Raw genomic sequence first — 16,471 nt, 5'->3', positions numbered from 1 at the left:
GACTTCCTTCTTTTTTGAAATAGAGTGGCTGTCAGGGTAGAAAACTAAGAGAACTTCTCCAACATTGTTAGGCATGTGCTGAAATGTAAGCATAAAATCAAGTTTTCCTATAGTATTGATCTAGTTTATAAATTTCCGTGTATGCTATTGTTGCATTTCATTTTTCATTGTATGTGTTTGTTAACAGACTGTCACACTCTGTCTGATGTTTCCGTTTTTCTTTTCTGTTCTTGCAGATGTTGCGGAATTTCAGGAAAGTTTCATGACATCCGGAGTTTTTAGTGTCACAGAATTGGTGCAAGTCTCCAGAAGTGAGTAGAAAACTGTTATATGTTACTTGTGTTGCTTATGTTTCTGCATTTGTCATTATAACTTCCTTCCCACTTGGTAGAGTAGGTAGTTTATTGGAAGAAAGCCGTTGGATTTTTCAGATGAAAATGGAAATGTCATTTGTTAGGTTACTTTGAAGAGAACTCTTGCAGCAAGTAACAAATTCAGGCATTTTGCTCACTTTCCACATATCAGTGTTCATTGTGAGGTGGTGTCAGGTGCTGGCTTACGCTTCACAGTAGTTTATATGGTGATGTACGCCTTGTGATCATTTTATAGGTTCATAGTTCATAGGTTTTATTTCTTCTTGTTAGTCAAAACTTTGACTCTATGTGTTAGGACTAAATGTTTGTCAGCTTTTATATTTTTTCACTGAGATCTTACTAGATATGTATCTACATATGGCAGAGAGCACCACATTTTTTTATTAGAACTGCCCATTTTGTTTATGAACTAAGCATAACACTGAGGGCTGCTTGAAGTTAACAGAGATGCTAACATCAGGTAGCAGATGCAATTAGAGAGCCATTCTGCCTCTTATTAAAAAAGTTAAAACATTTGGAGGATAGTGGAATTGGTTATGCTTTAAAAGGGGGGAGTCCATACTAACAAAAGAAAAGTAGAGAATAAAAAAATGCACAAACATAAGGACAATTCCAGAGAAGGTGCTTTTCTTCATATTTCCACTACATTGACTCGGCTTACAAAGATGTAAAGGCTCTCCTGTCAGAGACTGGCATGTCTCTTTGTAGCTACCTGATATTGTCACTTCCTCATCAGGGCCAGAACATCTGTAGAAATTTGCACCCTCAAAACGTTGCTGTATGTACTGAGAGTATTGCAACAGGACCAGGGCCAGTCTGTGATAACTGTAAGAGTGTTTTTGGACATTAACAAGCATTCATCTAAACATTCAGTGGTAGAATTTTTCACTAGGTAAATGTAATGATCTATTATTCAATTCACGATTATTTAATACTGAAGTCTTTCCAACTAGTTATGCTTCCAAAACAGATGTCACACTTTCCATCAGTCCTGCATCCTCCACCAGTACATTTGTTTGTTTGAAGAGAAATGGTATAACTATGATCAGTTCTTTCAAGTACTCTGAGGGGGGAATTTAGATGTACATATTCATCCATTGAACATGTGTCAAATCTGTATGTGTCCCATGATCAAAAGTCTTCATTGCTGCATAAATGTTTATAGCAATCTAGTAGCAGTTCCACTCCATAAAGACACTGAACAACTTTCAAGTTTATCTGCCTATAATGAAGAGGAAAGGATCATCATGTGCTTTTTCCTTCTGTACCTAACAATTATCAGACTCCATCCTGTCAGTTTTGAGCCCATTTATTCCCCTGCCACAGAACAGGAGCATGTGTCAACTGGAGGGGTTGTCATACAAGCTGATAAGAAGGTGGTTTGTGCTCTTGGCTACATTTCCTGATAGAGGCTTTGGGGGCATTTCTAATGGCCCTAAACCCATCCCTGGGTAACTGAAGTATGCACTTGCAACATAACAAGGATCTCCAATCCAGGATATCCTTCAAAATATGCATGCTTCCACACATATGCTGGTTAGCTGTATTGTCACTGGCTTGGTAACACCTAGCCAACATACACCTGTACTTTGTGGCTTCCCATTGCCTGCAAGCCTCATCCTGTGTGTGGGAGAATGGTAGATGAGGAATCTTCTTCCCCCGAATGGACAAACTGGCATTGGTTGCTGACTTCCACCTTCCTCTAGCCAGCTTCTCGAGTATCTAACATTGTAATTGAACTCAGATCTTTTGGATCAAAATCACTATGTTACTGTTATCCCTCAGTACCATGTGGAGCCAGGTGTCATATTCATCATATTCTTCAAAAGAATTTAGGTCTCCCAGAAAGAGTCCTAAGGCAGAAAGTTTTCCAGAATTTGTTCACTGCTTCTGAAAAAGAGAATATTTCTTCCCTTTAAGGATTCTTTCCCCTAGGAAGAGAGATCACAAGGTCTTAAAATGGAGAATATCCCTATCAAAAACATCCCTTCATTAACTGGCTACTTCCAGAATTTTAGTAGCAGTCCTAGCAGGCTGATTCTTAGCCACTCATATAAAATGTTGACTTACTTTGTAGGACAGATCTAGGTATGAATCCAAAATGTATGCTTAGAAATCCTTACTAATCCTTACTGTTTATTAGTAACATTGCTGAATGTGCCTTCCACTTTTGTCATCTTGCCACCAAATGATGATCTAAGGTGATTGGTAGTCTAGGTAAAAGAATAATTACCAATGTGATCCAAGCTACAGTATCGGGATAATTTGTTACCATACGCTTCTGATTCTTTATAAGAACCTACTGAGTTTCTCTGTAGAGCACACTGTTGGTGTGATGCACATAAATGGAAGCCATGCCTCCATTCAGACACTGAATTAAGGCACATTATTAAAAGTCACAGCCTTACATCTTGTCTGATTATTCAGAAAGATCTTGTTGGCATTCATCCCATGTCATAAAATATTCCATAAACTATCCATTGAAATGAAGGCCATTTAGAAGATAGTTCAAGCAGCTTAAATATATACAGCAACTACAATCTTAGCCGCTAGGATTCAGTGCCAAACTTGAACATACTAAACAATGACATTTTCCTCATTTTACATTTACTTCAGTCCTAGGATACATAGGGAGGAAAGATCATTACTCTTAAAAGGAGATGATATTTTCATACTAATTGCATTGCTATTCACTAAACTAGGCAATGCTCTTGTATAGTATTTTCTAGTATTTGAGTATTGTTCTAATACTAGAAATGGTAAATGGAACTGAAATGTAAAATGTTAGAATTTATATTGCACTCAGAAAACTATTCTTAATTAGAAAGTAAAAATCTGTGACAAGCAAAGCTCCTATTTTGGCGGAATTCAAAATATATGAAAAGCTTTTAATCTTGTATACTATAACAAGCAAGACTGTATAATTGCCTTTTTAAACAGTATTGAGAACTAAAAGCAAACAACTTTAGACAGATATTCTTACATATACAACTGTCAATTCTTAAAAAAAAATATAAAGCAAACCATGAAAAAAAAAATCTCTAACCAAGGGATGCAAGGATATTACACTGCAAGACGAGACATTTTTAAACTCCAGTAAAAGTAAACTTTCAGAACTTGAGATATCTGACACCTGTGTAGGCTAATTGCATCCTTAAGGGAGGAATGCTTGGAAAAAACAGCCCACAGTTCTTTATCTTCATAAGAAATATATTTAGGAAGTGTGTGAGACAGAAAATGAAAGGGGAAAAATGAGCTGAAACAGCTGACCAAGCTGGTTACTGGAAATTTCTAGTTTAAGATTGTATAAGTTCCAGGTTAAAGTTTTGAGCACAAAGTGGGAAGAAGGGAAAATTGAACTGTTTTTGGAAATGGACAAACCTTTACATGGACAACTTTCTAAAGCTAAAGCTGTAAGTTACTGATTCCAGTAAGACAGAGGTATGTACTGTCAGAGAAAAAAGACATCTTTTTCTTCAGCTGAAGCCAGAAATTTAAACTGCCAAAGTGTGAGATTTAATCAGATTTTCTGTTGCAGCAGAACTTTCAGTGAGCTATAAAAACTGCTTTTCACTGCTGGAGATCCAATGCGCAAGGAAAGGAAAGGAATGGCCACTGTTTCCTTCCCAGCCAATGTCTCTGTACTACTGTAAATACAGAACTAGCAATAACAAAAACTGTCAATGCATCCAGTGTTCATACCTCTCAACTATCCAAATGTTTGTAGAATGTCCATACTTTCCTCTCATATTTTTGGTCTGTTCCTCATAAACTTTTGTTTTTTTGGGAAGTTATTGTCAAATTAATGAGGACTGAAGTCAGAAAATAATGATAGGCATTTGAGTTTCAAACTTCATACCCTTCTGAAAATAAATGGTAATTCAAAACCTGTTATGCTGTCAACTTTCTAATTTTGTAAGGGCAATATTTAAAAAATGTGTCTCTCTACTGTGGGGCCTTTGCCCCCCCCCCACACTTATTTATGGCTTTGTCCAGCTTTCTTGCTATAAGAGATTAAGAGGTATTCCAGTGAGTACAGCTTAGATGTGAGACTTGTGGTAATTCTGACAGTAATTTCATTTCTGTAAACATTACAAATTGGGTGCCAGGCTTAACATTTCTACACTAATTATTGACTTTCTTAGTGTTGATAGCTGTTGTACATTTCTGGGAAAGTTGCATTAAAAATTGAGATTGTGAAATACTGGAGACCCCCCCCCCCCCCAAGATAGTGCAGTCTCAGAGCCAGTGTATGTAAGTAACAGGGGGAGCGGAGGGTTCCATCCTTCAAAAAAACTTTTATATGTGATTCCTCTCAAGCATTTTTCACATTAAGTTGTTTCTAGGGTTTTGTGTGACAATAACAGAACTCTTGGACTTTCATTAGGAAGCCTTAAAAATTACCATAACTCAATCATGGCTGTGACACTTTTCTGTATACTTTAATCTTACACTCATAGCTCATTCTAACGTACTGATTTTTTGAGGCCGGCTTCCTTAACTAAGTGATTTAATAATTAGTAATTGGTAGTATAGGAAAGAGAAAAGTGCAATAAAAAACACAGTAAGATTATTAGTTTAGGATGTCCTACGGTGGAGATAGTAATCACTCTTTGTCACTTGTTATTCTAGCTTCATATTTACATTCATATTTTCATAACTGATAGGAAGCTGCAGCGGTTAGCATTGTCGTCTCACAGCAAGAGGTTCTCCCGTTCGATTCTCAGCTGGAGTGCCTTCTGTGTAGAGTTTGCATGCCCTCCCTGCAGTCGAGTGACGTTAAAGGCATGCAGGTACGTGCAAGCATGAATGGGCGTGTCTTCGTTGAAGGTTGGGCGTCGGGCTGGCAACTCGGCACTGTAAAATCCACTGCCAATCATGAGTGGACCGGAGTTTCGCTGTGGCAACCCCTAACCGGGAAACGCCGAAAAACATACATACATTTTCATGACTGATAGGACTATGTGCTGTTGAGGAGGATGTGTGAAATGTCACAGTGAGATATAGTAAATACACTGCTACTGTCCATGTTCTGGAGATACTACTAGCTGTTTGCTAATTTTTATGAAAATATGCTTTTCTCCCCCGGCTTCCACTGAAAATGGGTACCTCATGACCCAGTTGGACTTATGCCAAATAAATAAATACATTTTTGTGTGTGCTTCAAAATTTCACAACCAAATGACTTACAAACTACGTATGACATTAGGTGTAACTTTAGATGTTGTAGAAAAAAATTGTCATTTGTATTTGCACTAAACTGTACATATTCCACAGCAGCATCCAACGACCCAACCAAAGATTAAGGAAGCCACGGTATATACAAAAGCAAGTAGTTTTATTCTGGTAAGCGCTTTCGTAGTGACTAAGCACCACTTCATCAGACCTTTATTGCATACATCAAAAAGAACTTTCTTACATGCTACTTCCGTCTGAGCTAACAACCAATCAGAAAGTCTTTTAATTGATTATTAACATTAATCATTCACAACTAGTAAATCATAAAAACTAGCATAATGTTAAAACAAGTATAAAACTGAGCAAATCACATATACATGATTTCAAGCATTATAACAAAGACTTAAAACTTATATAATTGATAAAACACACATATATCCCGTTACGAAAAGTACAAATAAATAATAAAAATCGTGTCTGTACAACTACTTCTACAGCATTCTATTTTTGAGAACAGGCTTACTTATATAGCGTTCTATTTTTTCGAACAGACTTACTTATATAGTGTTCTGTGTTTACTAAACTATACATGTTGAGAGGTATTTATTTACTGTTAATTATATAAGTAAAAATAATTTTCCTATTCTATGAATATATCAGTAAACAAGGAGTTAGGAACTTCTTGCTGTCATGTGAAGCCTTAAGTCTGGCTGAACAAAACTGCTCTGATACTATATGCACAATTTCTAAGGTATGAGAATTTGTGGCACTTTACAGAAAATATAATTCAGTGTTTGTGTACATTATTCCCATTGATAACTGTGAAAATTAGGGCATAAATGGCTAGGCTTAAAAAGGGCTCTAGGACCTTTAGTCTAGTAACCTGCTATGATCCTGTAATGTTTTACAGTGTTGGCATAAATGTGAACATACTGACCGTTATTACTGTAAAAAATACTTTTTACCAATAATGTTGTTGTTCTCCTTTCGGCTGCTCCTGTTAGCGATCGCCACAGAGGATCATTGGTCCGCAGAACAAGTGACATTGTTGTTAGTTTAAAAAAAAATAATGTTGTTAGGACCTTTTAATGACATTTACTGTTCACAAGATAATTACATTGTGTATCTTATGAAGAAGAAGGAGTTCTGGAATGTGTACAGTTGTGCATATGCTGCTAGAGGTGTGACATTTCACAGCACAGAATTGCTAATGAGCTAATAAATTTCTTTAAATAATGTCGTTAATGGGAATACCAAGTTATGTTTTAAAGAAACAACATGTGCATGCTAGCTGTTTTTGCCTTCACTTTTTACTCAATCTTTAACAACAGGTGTGTGAAGACTGGGCGTAACCTAACAGTGTTTTCTTCTCCCACAGTTATTATTAACATTCTTTGTTATAAGGACTTGGAAGTTAATCACTGAAGTTATAAGATGATATAAATATTCTAAGCATTTGTTGTGACAAGGAGAAAATTGTTTGAAAAAACTCAAACTTATTACAGGTGGTGCAGTGGTTAGCATTGTCACCTCACAGCAAGAGGGATTTCTGGTTTGATTCTTGGCTGGGGTGCCTTCTGTGTGGAGTCTGCATGTCCTCCCTGCAGTCATGTGGGTTTCCTCTGGGTGCTCTGGGATCCTCCCACATTCCAAAGACAAGCAGTAGGTGGATTGAACACACTAAATTGGCCGTAGGTGTGTGTGTGTGTATGCGCGCGTGCATGACTGAGTGAGTGGTGCAGATGAACTACCACGGCAGGGCTAGCCACCCAGTGGTTTAAACCTTGGCTTCAGATGATTGTCAATGTTGAAATGACACCCCGACCACATGTGCAAAATGGGGAAAAGGGGTTGAGGATGGATGGATTATTGCAGATTATTTAAAGCCAAAACCAATAGCCACTGGAATGTACCGTTAGTTTTCACTAGTTGTTCCACAGAGTTTATCAAAAAGAAAGACAAAACAAAAACAAACATTTAACACAAATTACATACATTCTAAGTTACACATTTTCTTAGATTTTTCATTCACATAAGAGTTACTGTGGGAAAGAGCTATTTGGTCATCTCTGCTCCTCAGAAGGAAAAGAGTTTTTATCAAGATTATTCAGAATTTTCAAAAGGCTTTATCTGCTTTAGCTTGTCCTAGACTTAAGTTAGGTGAAGATATTTTTGATAACGAACAGATTTCACATACTTATTGAATGTTTGCATTGCACTCCCATGTTGCTTATGTGTATATTCACATTTCTAGTTTTCTTTACTGTCTCTTGGAGTGCCATCTGTTTCTTGAAAATGTACTAAGTATCTGGCATCAGTATTTACATTTATCAGGATATATGCCTTAATTATTTACTAAGGTCTATTTCTTGGTAGTAGCTGACTAGAAAACAACTGGAAAACTACAAAGCAATGTTAACACAATAGTTTCATTATTTTAAAAAGTAGGAATCACCAAATCCAAACATACAATTCACAGGAGCAACTTTCTTCAGCAAAAATATCTCTTCTAGGTCATCGAACAAGAAGACCATGTGATGGTAAAGTATGTATCAGTTCAACAACCGACAGACAGGTACAGTGTATGTATTAGGAACATCATATATCTAACCAAAGACTACAGCACCTGCAAAGAGCAAGACTGAGAGGTCTGGTGAGCCAGAAGGCTCTTAATTCACTATGGTGAGAAATCCCATGTTGAGAGTTATGGCACCCTTGACAGACCCTGGCTTAGACGAAGGAGGAGGAGTAGGACCCATTGACACCAGGAGAGGCACCCAAGGTTCAGAAATGGTGGATCCTGAGGAAATGAAAATAGATAGAAGAGCAATATTTATGATCCTCTGGATGCTTAAATGAAAAACAGGTGGTATTCATATTTTATTTATTTATTTATTTTATATTTGTGCCCAGGTTAGTCCGATTGAGCTAAGTACCCCTTTTTCAGCGGAGGCCCGGGGAGAAAAGCTCCACAGTTTTACAGTTTTAGTGTTAACAGTGTCAGCAGGTTACAATGTATACATACAATGAAATACATTTTATCAGAAAAATAATAATGGAGAAAAAAAACTTAAAAATATAATAAGCGTACATAAAAGAAATTATTTGATACAAATGTTCTCAATAAACAGTGAAGAGTTCATAGTGTGTGTAGTTATTTCATGAGATGTGTGACTTTAGAAATGGAGATGAGATGGAGAAGAAGAGCGATACTGTGAAGAGGTTTACGAGCTAAAAAGGTCTTGGTGATTACATCTGAATTAATGGGCTAGATCAGGGAGGATAAGTGCATAGGCAGGACCAGTGAGTTTGCAGGTACTCTGTAGTGGCAGTTTTGAATTGATCTGGATGTTTGAGGGACCTGATTTCTAGTGGTAATTTGTTCCATGATATGGTAGGATTGTAGCTGTAGAGGTTGCAGCCGATTTTAGTCTTAGGTTTGTATATTTGTAGTAGGGTAAGGTCAGAGCTACGTAGGGACCTAATGGGGGAATATTGAGAGATGAGGGGAGACAGGCTAGGGCAGAAGGATTTCAGGTATAGTATGTTGTGCCTTTCTGCTTTTCCCGGTTAGGGGTCGCCACAGTGGAACTCCGGTCCGCTAATGATTGACAGTAGATTTTTACGTGCCAAGTTGCCGGCCCTGCACAACCTTCATCGAAGATACGCCCATTCACGCATGTCTCCACACAGAAGACATTCTAGCTGAGAATCAAACAGGACAACGTCTTACTGTGAGGCGACAATGCTACCGCAGCACCACCACCGCAGCTCATTTCAGGTATAGTATAGAGTGAATTAACTGTAGTTGAGAGAGTAGAAGCTGGTGAGGTAATTCCAGACAGTTTAGGTATCTTAGTGAAAGACAATGATGCGATTTATAAGTTTGGTGAGCAGCGAATCTGGCAACCTTGTTATAGGTAGACTGTAGTTTAATTAGTAGGGTGGAGTTAAGATTGGTAAGAATTTGGCAGCTATATAGAAGCCTAGGTGGGAGGTATGCATGAGAGAGGGTTATTTTTGCTTTGTTAGTTAGAAACTTTTTGTTTTTATAAAGAAGGCCAAGTTTTTGGTGTGTCTTTTTGATACAGTTGTTTACGTGTAGATCAAACTTGAGTTGGTCATCTATCATTACTCCTAGTAGGTTCAACATTAATGGGGGTGTTATTGAGGGACAATACAGAAAATGTAGATTTAAGGTGGGTGAAGTTCTTTGTGAGAAATAGTAAGAGTATCTTCTTATCTTCTTGCTTTTTACCATTCATATTATTTTCACTTACGGAAGGGTTTATCTAAGGAAGATCCAATTTTGCCTCCAACTTGTATAACGCAAAAAAAAATTATATATATATATATATATATATATATATATATATATATTTTTTTTTTTATATATATATATATATATATATATATATATATATATATATATATATATATATATATATATATATATATTATTTCTTTTTCGTGTGCCTCACTAAAAGCAAAAAACAACACTGCTAAGTGTTCATATTAGCTTCAGGCTAAAGAGACAGAGGGTATGCGGACTGCCTTGGATGTTTTAAAGGCACATTGACTATGGAGAAGCTGGGATGAGAAATAGAATTAAAACAGCAAATGGAAGAATCAACACTGGGATGATAGACATTAAACTGAAATCAAACTCTAATCCTACACAAAATCTTGAGAAGAAACTGTATACTGAAAGACAGACTTTTATGTGACTGCTTCTCTTGCACCATCTGATGGCTTCTGGTCATCTAAGATAAAAATATATTTTTCCCCTAGGTCTTCCTCCTTCATCTACAGACAATCAAGCCTTCCCGAACTGAATTTGAGCCCATTTGTTCTGTCTTGGTGGGGTCATTCCCAGGTCCATGAGGTTGAGAGCCATCTGTAGGGAGCCATGTAGACAGCCATGAGAGTTGTGCCCTTGCAGGCATTCCAGCGATAAAGGCATTTCTTTATGTCCTAACCCCTTCCATGGGCTAAGGGATGTGCAGCCGTCTTCACTACAGGACCAGTATGCCATCTGCTACACAAATATATCCTCCAGTACACATGCTCAATAAAGGCTTCCACCATATAGTGTTTTTTTTGGACATCACTGCCCCCCCCCAGACCACATGAGGCCCCCCACTTCATCCAAAGTTTTGTTGTTAACTGCAGTCATCTCTGTACCCCTCGTACCATGAAGGGCATTCTCATATCCCCTGCCAATTTTGTCAAGCACCTCAGACACTAACTGAACCCAGCTCTCCTGGGCAGTATTCGGTATCTCTGTTCCTGTATTTCAGCAAAGCTGTCTGTCTGAGATGTCCCTCTGTGTAAATGCTTGAAATCATTCTCACCCACATGGACCACTACCAGAATGTAATCATATATCTGCAGTTGAAGAATTTGCAACACTTATAATGGCACGTATCCTGGCACCAGAAGGACAACTGTCTGTCATCCCTTTCTTATTTAGCCTGATGAGAACAGAATCTTTGTGCCTAAGAAATGAGTCTGCAATTACATTTCCTGGAACCTTATGACCCCTTGTACTAAGTGACTTCATATTATTTGTTCTGTGTGAGAGTGTTTGTGCTAGTTTGTATTAATATGTGAAAGTGATGCTTAAAGAAGTTTTTACCCTGCTTTGCTGTATTGAGGTAAAAATTACAGTGGACTGAAAATGCCAAAGTATAATAGTAATAAATGCAAAAATTGCACTGTGGGTAGAACCACAAACCTAAGTGCTTGAATAATAAATTGTTTTTGGTGTTTCCTGTTTGTGCTAGTCCTTCTGTTAGTTGATTGTGGTTCTACCCATAGTGTTGGTTTTTGATTTATTTGTTTAATTTATTGCTTTCTGTCTGCTCTTTCAGTTTTTAAATTATAATAGTCCAATCACCTTTGATCTGACCCACTGGTAACCTTGCATAGAAATCATTATCAGCTGTAAAACAAGGTTCTGAGATACTGAATGTCTGTGTTCAGAAATAATTGTCCAGTTTAAGAAACAGAAAGACTGAGAAATTGGGTAAAATCTACTATTTGGTTACACTCCATATTTTTTTTTTCAAATTCCAAGGGATTGTAACCATTCAGGACCTCTATAGATAAGAGCCAGGTCACTGTAATCTCAACTATGAGTAAGAGTGCCTGTCTTAAAAGGATCTCCTACTGCCCATTTAGGGAAATTCCCATCTTATCTAATGCACTTTTAACCAATAATTAAGTCATGAAAACAGATCTTGGATCTGAAATTGATAATGTTCTATTGCAGTCATTTAGGAGGACCCTCATATAATGCAGTTTTCCAATTAGAGTGAGTAGTTTATTAGTCTTCTGAAATCCGCAATAAAAATAATTAGAACATAATAATAGTCTATTGACTTAATCTTGGCAGTTGTAGTTACATCTTATTATTACAACTGTGACAGATGTAACATACAGTCAGCAGATATTAAAAATGTAGGCTTTACATCCTCCCTGTCACTCATATATGGAGACCATCACATCATTTAAAACAACTTCTGTCATTATCATAAATAATGAAAAGAGCTTTCAGCCACGGCAGAATGAAAAGTGTTGCAACATGGCACATCGTTGGTTTACATTATCTGAATAATTCTCACCATAAAAACAAACAGCAACCCTTAAAGCAGCCAAGGCTTTTTCCTGTTTAGTCCATTTATGCTAGTTAGTCCAGTCCATTAGGGAAACCCCACATCTTTCAGTATAACTTTGATTAGTATACCACAAAGCCAGAAAATCCTATGTTTGCTGGATTTTTAGCCTTGGTAGTCACATAAGGAAACTCCCATATCATTTAATACAGCACTGTAATAAATTGTCTTATGTGAGCAATATTTTTATAGGGCAATTTCATCATCCTACTTTTTGCCCCTCATCAGTCTGTAGCACCTAGTTTCATTAAGTCAATTATTATACAGCAAAATAGTAATACATCTCTCATTTATATTCAGTATACTTTAGACTAGAGAAAGTAAACAGTCTTGTTGGCATTGGACCCATTCATCATCTCTTACCTTTTGTCCCTCATCTGGCAAAGTATACAATACCTAGATTCATTGTATCCGTTATGTAATAAAAATAATAGACCTCACCTTTGCATTCAATGTGTTTTAAACAGGACTGAGTAGTCTTGGTCCATACAGTATTACTAGAACATTGAACTTAGGGTATGACATCAACAACATGCACAGATACTCTCCATTAAACACCGGAAACTAACAGGTCTTTTCTTCTGCGGTTCAAATATATTAGCTTTCTTCAGCTAACGCAGACCATGAAAAAGTAAACATATGACCTGGTAAAACCTCACTAACCTCTGGTTATGATGATTGTTAGTTATCTTCTTCAGCCAGTTGTATATTACTCATCTAGTAGGATCATCTGTCAAGGAAGACTCAAGTCCTGTCAGTCGATCAGATACCGTAAAACCTGTGAACAGCATCCCATGTCCACAAACTCCCCTTTTCACAGAAGAAAAAATTAAAAATGGCACGATACAATAGTTTATACTTGAGTCCACGCTTGACATTTCCTGATGACATCTAGAAGCCATGTTTGTTATTGAAGTGCTGGCTTGGAATAAACATGATCAAATACATTCTTTCTATCATAAAGTGAACGGGTCTTTATTAAAAGACCGAACGTTCACAGCAGCGAATGCCACAACAGCGACACATAAACGCCGAACTGCAAAAATAGCTAAAGACGTAAACATCGAAATTTGGAACACCGAACCCATTTCCAGAAACAACAGCGCCATACAGGTAAGGCAAACCTACATAAACAAACTTTTTAAACACACTTTAACTTTTGCAGGAGGGCAAGCCCCCTGCATCCCACACCCCTCTACATAAATATACCAACTCCGAGATCGCACTACAGTGAGGAAAAGGATATATTTCCTCTTCCCCACAATCACTCTGCTGGCCAAGGAAATATGTTCGGCGTTCTGAATTTCGATGTTTACGTCTTTTGCTATTTCAGCAGTTCGGCGTTTGTGTTGCTGTTGTGGTATTCACTGTTGTGAACGTTCGGTCTTTTTAATATAGACCCAAAGTGAACAACCCTCGCCTTGTCCTTTAAAAAAGAAGTTAACACTTCTTCTTCTTCACATATCCAATCCTTAACCCGAACCATCACTATTCTCAGATGCTTCACTGCTGTCTCAAAATATTAGTAGCTGGAATGCCATTTCAATATCACAATAATGTTTTTCATAAATATCTGGCACCTCAATGCACTGACTTTTTCAGGTACACATATTCCTTCTTAAGGTCTTACCTTGTATTTCAGTCAATTCTTGTTCAGCCAAAAAGTTTTCTTCCTCTTTTTAATTTCTGCAAATCTTTTGGGTTTCTAATACCATGACAGGAATGAACCCCATTCCTAAGTCAGAGTATGATTAAAGTTCATGAAATTAGTATTGTTTCACTCTTTGATGTCAGCCAAAAGTGTGCTTCGCAGCACCTGCAATGTGCCCAGTAATGACTCCTTCTGTATTTCATATGGATTTACAGGTATTAGTAGCACATCTAAATATGACTGTAGACTCTTTTTTTATAAGACCCGTTGCTCCTGCTATTATTGGAACTATCTGGGTACCCTTCTTCCACATTGCTCTCATTTCTGCTTGCAGATCCTGATATTTTATAACCTTGTGTCTCTCTGTACGCAGGACACTGTAGTCACTGGGTGTGGTGATTTGAATGATTAATGCTACTTTTGTTTTCTTTTCTTGGACCACTATATCCGGTTTTCTAGCATCTATCTTTTGAACTGTTGGAAATGGATGATGCCATGTGATGTAGACTTCATTTTCTATGATGCTTTGTGGCTGATGTTTCCAGTGCTTTTCACCCACTTCAAAACCATAATGTTTGCACAATCCACAGTGCAACTGACTCGCCACATTATTGTGCCTTTCAGTATACAGTCCTTCTGCCATTAATGTGTCACAACCAGTAACAAGGTGTGCAACTGATTCCAGTTCAGTTTTACAAAACCTAGATTTGTCGGTTTCTCCCACATGTTCAGTGGACTTTGTAAACCAACATGTACATAGCCCACTATCTTGTGCCGCAAATATTAACTTTCCATCTTTTGCTTTGAGTTCACCTCCCCTTAACCATTCCTGTGTTCGTTCCTGATCAACATGAGGTTCTTTCACAAGTTTTCTATACTTGCAACTATATTTATGCATTTTCCACATTTCTTGCCTTTTCATCTGATCCTTCACCTTATATTCTTTCTTTTGTTTTTTTGGCACATTCAGTTGCTGCCTGATTTTTATTTACTTCTGGTTTGAGTTCCATTCCTGCTTGACGCCGATATGCTTCTGCTAACTTAAGCAGGGAAGTCATCTTAGATTTATTCTCCTCATGTTTCAAAACTTTCACTACGTTTGAGTCTTCTGAGGTCAGCAAATATGTGTAGAGTCCCACAATTGCAGATCTGTACATGTAATCAATTTCAAGAAGGTCCATCCCTCCTTCAGAACGGGGAATATATAATCTTGATATGCATGGATTTTTATAAATCATTTGGTGAGCATGAAGCATTATTCTTGTTTTAATATCTAATCTATCCAACATGTTTTGGGGCCAATCAATCACTCCAAAACTGTAAGTTAGGACAGGAAGAGCAAATTGGTTTATAGCTTGAATTTTGTTCCTAGATTTCAGTGCTGTTTTCATGATTAATTTAAGTCTTCTAAAATATTCCATACTAAGTTTTACTCACATTTGTTCATGTTTTATTACTGATCCTTCATCAGTTCCCAAGTATTTATACACTCCCTCTTGCTCAAGTTCTTTTATATCACATCCTTGTCCCAAACTGATGTTTTCCTAGTGCTGCAGTATTCCTGCTTTAAATGTTGCTTTTGCACATTTATTAAGGCCAAATAACATTCTAATATCATCTGAAAAAGTTTTGACAACTTGCAGCTGTGCTTTCAGTTCCTCATCTGATGAGCTATACAGTTTTAAATCATTGACAAAGGGAAGATGAGAAGTCTTTAGAATTTGTTGTTTTCTAGGAGCCATGGCCTAAGCTGTTAAGTAGACATCTTAATGGATTAAAGGCAAGGCAGAACAGCAACGGTGACAGAGAATCACCTTGGAATATCCCCCTTTGAATTTTTATCCATGGGATAATAATTTGTCCTTTATCATGGCTTAATTGCAAAGTGGTCTGCCATTGTTTCATGGTCACTGTAATGTTGTCAATCAGTGTAGGGTGTATCTTATACATTTTTAAGCACTCTTCTATCCATGAATGTGGGATACTATCAAATGCTTTTATGTAGTCAGTCCATGCCATACTTAGATTCTTTCCCTTTTTACAGTTCTCCACTATGACTTTAACAACAAATGATCCTTTGTTCCATATGACTTTCTTTTATTGCCCTTTTCTTCTTCTGCCACAATTGAGTTTTCTTCTCAATAACTATAAAGTCTATTGGCATCAATTCCCATGTATAGTTTACACTTCGTCGGAAGGCAAGTTATTGGTCTATAATTTTTGGGGTAGCTTGCAGGTTCACTCATAAGTAGGAGCATTGTTTTACTTGTTGTTAGCCAGGTTGGTGTCTGTTTGGGGTGCGCATACAAATAGTTCTTACTCATGGCTAGGTCTTCATGCAGAAATGTTAATACTTTTAACCAAAAGTTAGGTACTGCATCTGGGCCTGGGGTTTTCCAGTTAGAGGCTTTTTGTAAGTTTGTTTCAATCTCTCTGGCTGCTGCTTCATCCCATTTCACATCCTGTACCTTTAAATTTTTTATTCTTTCTTTTATTTCTTTTATCCATTTCACATCTTTGTTGTGTTCCACAAGATCTTCATAGATACATCTCCAAAATGCATCTATTTCTTCTTTTTTTGGCGGTCTTTC

General features: G+C 37.2%; 1 protein-coding gene across 4 annotated transcripts in view; it reads left to right on the top strand.

Annotated features, from left to right (window-relative positions):
- Positions 1-16,471, top strand: part of NFIC (nuclear factor I C) — a 1,851,273-nt gene that overhangs the window by 1,281,189 nt on the left and 553,613 nt on the right. For all 4 annotated transcript variants that reach the window (XM_044054106.1, XM_044054104.1, XM_044054105.1 and 1 more), the window contains exon 4: positions 237-311. In XM_044054106.1, the coding sequence (XP_043910041.1) occupies positions 237-311 (75 nt within the window). The remainder of the gene's footprint in view (positions 1-236; positions 312-16,471) is intronic.

Source organism: Protopterus annectens, chromosome 13.part0 (assembly GCF_019279795.1).
Source record: "Protopterus annectens isolate FY-2018-M chromosome 13.part0, PAN1.0, whole genome shotgun sequence".
NCBI lineage: Eukaryota > Metazoa > Chordata > Ceratodontiformes > Protopteridae > Protopterus > Protopterus annectens.
The sequence above is the reverse complement of the archived record's forward strand: the minus strand, read 5'-3'. Positions and strand labels throughout refer to the sequence as shown.